Source organism: Teleopsis dalmanni, chromosome 2, assembly GCF_002237135.1.
Source record: "Teleopsis dalmanni isolate 2A chromosome 2, ASM223713v2, whole genome shotgun sequence".
Lineage (NCBI taxonomy): Eukaryota > Metazoa > Arthropoda > Insecta > Diptera > Diopsidae > Teleopsis > Teleopsis dalmanni.
This window is the reverse complement of record NC_051847.1, coordinates 34078210-34088131: the sequence shown is the minus strand read 5'-3', so window position 1 is coordinate 34088131 and position 9922 is coordinate 34078210. Positions and strand designations below refer to the sequence as shown.

Sequence of the window (9922 nt, the reverse complement as noted above, 5' to 3'; positions counted from 1 at the left end):
ATGAAATCATTTATCGATAAATTATTTCGATAATAACGTTACCATATGCGGATTTTTTTTTATAATAATTTGGTTCAACATTGCTTTATTAAGGCCGTGTACGAGTTCGAATAAATTGAGGGAATTCACTATTTCCCTTTATGTCAGCATGGCAGCGAATATTGGTATTTACCAGAATTTCGAGTTGGGTAAATTAGATAAAAATTAAGTAAATTTGCTATTACCAATTTTGTAAGATATTTAATAAATATATAAAAAGGTTTTTTCGAACAATAGTGAACTACAACAACAAAAATTTTATTTTTTTATATTATTTTAATTAATTAAATTTTTGACTGACCATACAGCTGTTTCGAGTATTGCCAAATACCCATCATTATTCGTAAATAATTACTTTTAAGACTGCAAATACCAGAAATTGAACTTGGATCCTGCCAAATGTGAAGTTCAGAATCAACGCACCTTAACCAACTGATCCAAAGCCGTGCTTGACTTTTTTATGTTCGCATATTTCATTGGAGTTTTGTTACTTTTGCTATTAAAGTTTTTATTAACAATTTTACTTACTGTGTTTATATTAGAACGAAATAATTCTACCAGCTGTAGAATAATTGAATTAATTATAGTTTTATTTTTAATTGTTAAATTTCAATACTATTCGTAAATAAATAAATTTGAAAACTTTTAACTAAAAATAATATATAAGTGCAATATATATATAAATAAATATTTACATAAGTGCATTGCAAAAAATCCCTAAGAAATTTCAATTTACTCTACCTCAAATTCTGACTCGGATACGCCCATAAATCATTATTATTTCTAGAAATTTTTATTAAATATTTTAATAACATTCATTATAACTGAAATACATTAAAATACATTAATACATTAAAACACTACATATGAGTAATATAGTTATAAGAGAACAAAAAGAATTTTATTTAACGACGGACTTGACATTTCTCTTGGTAGGTTTATAGCACATTCACACTATCCCATTTAGGCAGTTTTGCTATAGAAAATGATTTGCCGTACAAAATTTTTCATATAAATGAAGTCATTATCAATAAAACAACACATTATAGACAAAAAATATCAAATGCAACCCTTAAATATAAATTTCCCACACAGTAAATTACCAAAATTTATGTATGTGTCAAATCGCATACCCTCTTCAAAAGAGGCACAGCTCGAAATTCGTCAATTTTAAGTTAATGTAACTTGCTTTTAATTTATCTGTCTAGAAACACGCAAAATTCCACTTTGTTTTTATTATTGCAAATTGTCACAAAAAAAAAGTTATGTCTCTTTTTTGTGAGGAATGACATTACGCTGCAAAACACTTTTTACATTTTTTGAAAATTGACGAATTTCGATTTGTGCCTCTTTTAAAGATTGTGTGCTACGGGTTTCATATGTAAAATGTAAACAAACAACAGCTGAGCTGTAATCAAAGGCACTGAGGAAGTAATTATATCATAAATTCATTGTTTTTATTAATTGAGCATGTAATTGATATATAAAGTGCATATTAATGATTTAATATATCAATTTTATATATAATTTTTATGTGTGATATATATTTTTCATAATATTTTCCTTCAGAATTGTTGAAAAACATCATGAAGTCTCATTAAATAAAAATTGGCATCACTTTTAGAATATATTAAATGCTTGTTTTTAACATACGTTCTTTGTTGTATTGTCTACAATATGATATTTAAAAAAAGGAAAACAAAATGAATATCAGATGTGCAATGGTTAGCATTTTTATCCTTTATATTTAAATTAATTTATTTAATTATGTATTTGAATTTATTAGTAAATGAAATGCTCATAGGATTTTAACGGATGACCGGTATTTTGCTATATATTTCTAGTGAACATTCACAATAGGCTGGTTTTTGATTTTGACTGCACTAAAACATAAGATGTAAATATTTTTGCAAGTAAAATCAAACTCTGAAGATTTTGAGAGCATTGTTGTTGCTTCACATGTTTTCGTTCATAAGTTGCGAGTATTTTTTTGCTACTCTGAAAGAAAAAATTACGGTTGATGTTGTAGCGTGTCGTAACGCAAAAGCGTCCACAAAATATAATAAAGTTGAAAATGTATGCTTTTTATTTTTGTGTATAACTTCATATACATTAAAATTAATTTTAAGTTATGATAAACAATATAAAGTCCATTATACTAATTACGATAAAATAAAATTAAGTCTAGAAAGTAAGTGTAATCAATTATAATTGAACTGCAAGAGAATTTAGATAATTTTATGATAACATTTTTTTAAGTAGAAAAAATCAAGTAATAAGTAATTTACTATATAAACCAATTTTAAATAATAATTTAAAACAGTTTTCTTTAAAACTTAATATAACATGTATACCAATAAATTGTTTATATTGCTGTCCATAATAGCTATCAGTGCTAATGCTGCAGTTATCAGTAAAGATGCAATTGTTACACCGACCACTATTGCATTGCATCCATATCAAGTGTCTGTACGAGTTGATGGTATTCCTTCTTGTATTGGAACGATTATTAGCGAACGAGTAGTAATAACAACTGCTTTGTGTATATATCTGTTTAGTCCACCTACCTATAGCATACAGTACGGCGTAAATACAATTGGTGGCTCAGAAAATATAATTACAGCGGAACTATTAGTAAAACATCAACACTTTAATCCTGTCAATTTTGATAATAACATTGGCGCTATTATACTTAGTGAAAGTATACCACTTAGTGAAAACACCAAATCCATTGCATTAGCCAAAAGCACTCCTGCAGCAGGTACAGTTGGTATGCTCACAGGTTGGGGCTTAATAGCCAATACAGCCATATTAGACGAGATTAATTTGGAAATTATTAGTAATACAGAATGTGCTGTCAAATATACTGGACTAAATGATATAAGTAGCAGTGTTTTGTGTGCTGGTGTTTATGAAGACTTGAGTCAGGCCTGCGATGGTGTTGCTGGCGCACCATTTGTTGTGAACAATACATTGGTTGGTGTACTTTCCTTTGGCGATGGTTGTGGTTCCACAACCGATCCAGCAGTTTTTACTAGTATTCCTAGTGCTTTAGAATGGTTATCTAATGAAGTGAATGATGTCAATGTTATATCCAACATTGTTTAAAAATACTATGGAGTAGTTTATGATATAGTCTAATTTCATATTAAACTTTGTTGTTAATTAATTACTTGATAATTCAAAAAAATAAACGAAATAATTTATTTAATATAGTTTTAAATTTAGAAACTGTTAAACCCACATATATAATTTAAAAAAATTACTGTAATCTATTTCTCTTATGTGTAGAGCCTTTTTATTAACAAAATGTTGTCGCAAAATAAGGCTGTTTATATGTCTTTAAAATATATAATCTTTGAGACAGATTGTTCCAAAACTAAAAAAAACTTTAAATATTGCAAAAAAAAAATTATCAAATAATTTGCAATTTTGCTGTACAAAATTTAATACTTTTCAATTGGGTAGAAAGAAATACCTGAGCATAGCCAAGGGGTATATAGAACTATTTCCTACCTACCCATGCTCTAAAAATGTGTCAGAAGTAATATTTCTTAATACAAAAAGGTCCAGTACAGACCCTCTAAGTGTTTTTCATTGATAGCAATGGAGTGAATATGTGTATCTCCAATCAGTTGAACACAACAAGTTAGAAGTAATATTTCATAATACAGATAGGGTCCAGTAGAGCCCCCTAACTATGTTTGATTGATAGCAATGGTGTGGATATGTGTATGCTCAAGTAGTTGAATACACCAATTCAAAGCAAATTCCCGATTTTAATATAATAACATTTTTGTAACAAACTATATGATAATAAATATTTAACCATTCTTTAATTTTATTGTAGTAACAGTTTTCATAAACACATATATACAAAGTCGATCCCTAATATGTTATTATAAACGAATTGTTAAAATTATTTTCAAGGGTTGTGGCACCTATTGACACATTTTCTGGCTACGCTTATAAATAATAACCATTGGGTTAAATATAGTTCTTTAAATATTGTAAAAAAAATTTTTTTATCTAAAGATTTATGTCTATTTTTCGTGCGAAATAAATGTTAGTATTAAGCATTATCATTTATACATATTTTTATTGGGTATAAAAAATTTTATTGGGCTTTGTAGATTTTTATGTATATGGTGCACACATATCCAATATATATAAATAAATAAATATTTTTTATTAATATAAAAACAGACCACAACGATCGAATTAAATTCCCTATTGAAATCGTAAAGATAAGAAAATACGCACTACTAATAGATTAGTTTTGGCCAACGGCTTTAGATAAATTAAACCTGAAAATAATAAATACTTATGACATAGACTTTAAGATACCCTACGATATTTAGTATTTATTTTTATGTAATTAATAAAAAAATTTTTTAAAAAGTAAATCTTTGATGTAATTTAGATTAACGAAATAATGAAAGAGTATTAAGAACTATTGCAGTTTCTGCACGGAATAATTCTTACTGTTTGATATCTTATTATTTCATTATATTATATGTATATTTTTGTATATAGTATGTGTATGTTTTTATAAAATTGAATTTTTTTTGATTTTTATATAAAAAAACATGAAAAAAATAAAACAACAACAACAAATTAATTGTCAGATTAAATACTCATATAATTGTTATTGTCTTTACAACTAAAAGACTGACAATAGAAAGTAATTTTTCATTGATGAAAATATACGTGAGGTACAACAACTAGACACACTTTTATTACAGATAAAAAGTAATTTATATTATATTAGGAATATTCACAGTTTTGGTAAACAAGTAACATGATAAGACTGTTAAGTGGCAATAATAAAATTAATGTACTCGAAATGTATTTTGTCACTAGTTTATTCGGTTATCAAGTATACCCGATTACCAAAATTTTGAATACCCTCTTATGCTTACAGGTCAGCGTTTGAGTTGTTTCTGTCTCTGTTCCTCTCTCATTTGTTTGTTTGTATCAGTCAAACCTGTTTTTATACGGTCTTTTTTGTGCGATTTTCTTTTGTGCGACTTTTTTTATGCGTTTCTTCTTTCTGTTTTTGTATTTTGTACAAAACTAAACATTTGTAATTCAGCGCTGATATTTAAGCAGTCTTTTACTTGCAACAGCTGCGCACATCATAAAGTATTTTTAACAGTTCCTCAATTGAAGGACACAGTTCTGTGTTATGAAGAAATAAAGAAGGAGAAATTCTTAGAATTAAATGATATTACCTTAGTAAGTAAAGTGGAATGTAAGTACATTTATTTATGATAGCAGCGAATGCGTGAAATAAAATAGACTTCAATCGAAATTGCATCAACCAATTACTAATTATTATCTGAACTGTGTTAGTGAGAAGGCCGCTTAAATCAAAAAATATATAACTGTTTCAGCAACATCAACTGATATTTTTAAAGTGCTTTCATATTTCTGGACTATTACCATAAGATTTATTTCAAAGCGTAAATTGAGGGTAAATTTTATAAGTTTTTTATTTAAATTTAAAAAAAAAAATTTTAATTGATATATTTTTATTTTTAGACATAATATCTGAAAATGAATAAGCGGGAAAACAAAACGAAGAGGACGGTTATTTCCTTGGAAACTAAAATCAAAATCTTAAAACGGTTAGCAGAAGGTGAAGGATCCACTGCTCTAGGTAAAGAATTTGGATTAGGTGAATCCACCATAAGAGGCATACAAAAACGTGCAGGTGAAATAAGTGCATCTAGTCATTGTGCCACAAATGAAAGCGTTAAACGATCATCTTATTCGAGAAATATTTTGATCGAAAAAATGGAAAAGGTGCTCATATCGTGGATTCAACAATTAACTCAAAAAAGAATCCCAGTTGACGGAGAATTAATTAAAGAGCAAGCAATATGGTTTTATAACCAGCTGAAGGATTTACAACCGTCTTGTTCATCGTCTCACATTGGAAGCTCAAAATTTTCGGCAAGCAATGGTTGGTTAGCCGGGTTTTCACAAAGACACGCACTTCACAAACTGAAGATATCGGGCGAAGCTGCACCTGCTAATGTGACAGCTACTAATAAATATTCTAAACAGTTAGAAAAAATTATTGAAGATGGTAGTTATTCCCCGGAACAGATATTTATTGCTAAGCTAAAGCAAGAAGAACCCGAGACAATAACAGCAGGTAACATCTATGCAGGACTTCAAATTTGTAATAAATTAGAAAATCATTTTCTTGCAATTGATGGTAATTCTAAAAGAGCTTTAAAATTCCAAAAAGAGCTTCAATCTTGTATATCTGGCTACCGAAACATATATAAGCGTCTTGTGAAACAACGATTGTCGCAAAAATTAATCACCGACTACATAACAATTCAAAAAAAGCCAAATTTAAACGAATGCAAGGGATTATCTATAAGTGACGAAAGCGATTTTGAAGAAGCTTGTGACAAGAAATTTCGCGTATCATTAGATGACGAAGAATAATGTATAAAAAATGTTATATGTATAAAAATTATATGTGTAAATAAAATATTTAAAAATATTCTCACATGTATTTTCTAAATCAAAATAATCAGGTTTTAAGTGATTTTCTACCGGAGACGGTCCTTATTCACCGTCTTTATCGACCGCACAAAAACATGTTATGCTATAATTCGGTTTTGAGTTATTTCTACTGGAGACTATACGGTCCCTATCCACCGCACAAAAACAAGTTTGACTCTATTTATTCGTTGTATCTTTTCATTTTGTATCATAATATCAAACTATTTATCAGACTATTTAGATACTTAAGTCTGTAATTCATTTCCGATTTAAGTATTAAAGCAGTTCATTTGAATATACATAGGTCATACACATTTTAATTTAAATATTTCAGGAAAGAATTTTCTTCTAAATCACTAATAACTTATATAAATAAATAATTAATCTAGAAACTTAACATTCATCACTTTATGGTGTTTAGGGTATATTGCGGTATATTATCCACAATGCTTAAAATATTGAAATTAAATTTCATCCATTTAATAATAATTTAAGATAATTTCTGATAATATTTTATTTTTAAAATATATAAATAAAAAAAAATGTATGATAACCATTAAACGATTCGTAATTTTTGTATAAAAATCCCTGCAAAACTACGAGTAGGTTTAGTGGGATTATAAATTCACAACATAAAAATGTTTAGGCTTTTGATTTTGTTATTGGGACTTGTGCTAACCACCCAAGCTAATGTTATACGAGTCAATGATATATCAGATGGACGAATGATAAATGCTGACACCACCAATATAGAGCAATATCCATATCTTGTGTCTGTACGTTTGGATGATGAGCATTACTGTGTTGGTAGCATACTAAGTGAACGTATTATATTAACCGGTGGTATGTGCCTCTACGGTCAAAGTACTTCTAAGTTAAATATTCAATACGGTATGACAAAAATTGGTGGCGACGAAAATATTATTGCTGCAGAATGTTTCATTGTATATCCACTATTTAATCCGGTCAATTTTGATTATAACATTGGTCTGATTATACTAAGTGATGATATACCACTAAGTAGTACAGCACAACCAATTACTTTAGCTGAAAATAATCCCGATGCCGGAATCGAAAGCACTTTTATTAGCTGGGGTTCAGAAACAGATGATACTATATTGGAAAGATCTTATCTTACGACCATAACAAATCCTGAGTGCTCTACACAATGGCCATTCTTTTTAAAAATTGAAGATTATGTTCTCTGTGCTGGTATTGGAGACGAAATGGGCAATGCTTGTACTGGTGACGGTGCTGCTCCTTTAGTTGTTGATGGGACATTAATTGGTATGTTGTCGTGGGGTGGTAATTGTATGCTACCAGATCATTCAGGTGTCTTTACGAGAATACCATATTTCTTGGATTGGATTAATAATGAACTTTCTTTATTGTAAATTATGTCCTAACATCTCTAAAATACTTATAATTTTATAAAATAAAGCAATTAATACAAAATTTTACAAATAAAAATTTGTTTTAAATTTTAAATTAAATTAAATTCAAATCTTGATTTTTTAAAAGCTGTTTTTATTGAATAGTAATAATATATAAATTCTTATATTTGTATTGATGTTAGTACAAGGCCACGGATGTTTGAGTTTTTAACCTAGGAGAATTACAATAAATCATAAAACCATCCAAACTTGTAAAAAAATTTTTGCCACAATTATTTAATAAAGATTTGTGAGATCTGAAGCTTTAAGAAACTTTTAAGAAAGAACTTTTCAAAGCGAATGTTATTTTTTTAACAAAAAGTTAACACTTTAGATGCCCTCTTCTTCGAGTATCTTGATCAATTACAAGACCTGACACTAAACAGAATTTTGAGCTTCGTTAATAGTTCTAGATGGTTTTAAATCCTGAGTTTTCCTAAACATACAGTAACACAATAGGCCTAAAGGAATCCCTAGGGATCGCTGGTATAATCCAACCTAACATAAAGTTTCTATGTTGTCCTTCCTACTCATGTTTTTAAATGTGACATATATAAGGAACAGCTTTTTTGTGTAAGAAACATAAAACTCAACAAAAAGTTATACCTACTGTATATAGACAGTTACAAGTGTTAGTATCACCAGTATAATACCCATATTTCAAAGAATAAACTTATCGGTTTATTTTATATTTAATTGGTTATATTTTATATTCCAATGGATTAACTATCTTTCGCAATATATTGTTGAATGTGGAATCCAAATTTTTAATAAAATATTTCCCTCAATAAAAAGACTTACAAATAATAAAATTTTCTACCAACACAATTAATGTTGTATAATTATTTTATGTATAATACTTAAAGAAACTTGATGAAGTCTGCTCTTTCTAAACTAAAGTACACTCTTTCTCTTTCGAGTACCCTAAAGCGACAGTACAATCATACCTTGACCTATTACAAAGCGTTAAAAATCAAACAAATGTTACCTATATATTCATCGGAACTAATCTTATAATTTTATTTAAAGATAAAAATAAAAATATTTTTGTTTTATATTTATAAATCCCTCTTGCAAATCACAATAATATCTAACAATGTCACTGATTATCGGCAAATCAAAATATTTATTTACCGATTGTACATTTTGAGTTCGTAGCAATTTGAACCCAAATTATTTACAATAGAATAAAATATAATACCTTAAACACTCGTACTATATCTGCATTATCATTTCTCTGTTTATCTCTCTTACTCTTAATTTTTATAATAATATTTTAAATATTTGATTATCGGAAGTCTTCAGTAAAATACGGAAAACAAACAAGTACCGACAAGACCGACTATTTGAACATTCAAAAAATCGAATTCATGGGTCATCCGCCGTACAGTCCCGATTTGGCATCACAAAAACAGCACAAAAGAATAACTTCTTCTTGCTTCCTAACACCAAGAATAACGCTTTTTGTCGTGAAGAAGCAGACGCCGTTGTTGCATTTAAAAACCATGTTTTTGAGGTGTCTGAAGAAGATTGGAAAAAATGCAATGAAATTTCGAGTTTACGAATGACTAAATGCCGGAACATAAAAGAAAGTTAATATGCTCTTCTTCCTGCTGTTGTGCTACTTATCATGCTAAACATTTTTTTTATTGAGAGGACACTATTATAGAGAAAGTATATAAAGTAAACCAAGTAATCCTCTGTTCTGGAGTAATATACTCAAAAACCGAAATTATTCTGGTTTTTAATTTAACTTGTTTCACTTATATTTTCAGCTATTTTTTAGTTTCTATCACTAAATCATTTTGTATATATTTATCATTCTATTGACTAACGTTGTTCCATTATCTTTCTTCTGATTGTTATGGAAAGAAGAATTACTGACGTTTTCTCATTGTATTCATACGTGAAATTCATTTATATTC

At 28.3% G+C, this 9922-nt stretch overlaps 3 protein-coding genes across 3 annotated transcripts; all 3 read left to right on the top strand.

Moving 5' to 3' along the window:
• Positions 1-148: 148 nt before the first annotated feature.
• LOC119674295 (trypsin beta-like) lies at positions 149-3147 on the top strand. Its single transcript, XM_038085427.1, has 2 exons — positions 149-164; positions 2426-3147. Exons 1-2 carry the CDS (start codon positions 149-151, stop codon positions 3145-3147), a joined length of 738 nt encoding a protein of 245 aa, XP_037941355.1.
• Positions 3148-5078: 1931 nt separating this feature from the next.
• LOC119674294 (tigger transposable element-derived protein 1-like) lies at positions 5079-6504 on the top strand. The gene is made up of 2 exons (XM_038085426.1): positions 5079-5515; positions 5584-6504. The coding sequence occupies exon 2, from the start codon at positions 5599-5601 to the stop codon at positions 6502-6504; it is 906 nt and encodes a 301-aa protein (XP_037941354.1). The 5' UTR covers positions 5079-5515; positions 5584-5598.
• A 698-nt stretch (positions 6505-7202) lies between these two features.
• Positions 7203-7958, top strand: LOC119674293 (trypsin-7-like). The gene has a single exon (XM_038085425.1). The coding sequence runs from the start codon at positions 7203-7205 to the stop codon at positions 7956-7958; it is 756 nt and encodes a 251-aa protein (XP_037941353.1).
• The last annotated feature ends 1964 nt before the right edge of the window (positions 7959-9922 follow it).

Excerpts from the sequence above, each read along its gene's own strand:
- LOC119674294 (XM_038085426.1), top strand. The coding sequence starts at position 5,599 with ATGAATAAGCGGGAAAACAAAACGAAGAGGACGGTTATTTCCTTGGAA.
- LOC119674293 (XM_038085425.1), top strand. The coding sequence starts at position 7,203 with ATGTTTAGGCTTTTGATTTTGTTATTGGGACTTGTGCTAACCACCCAA.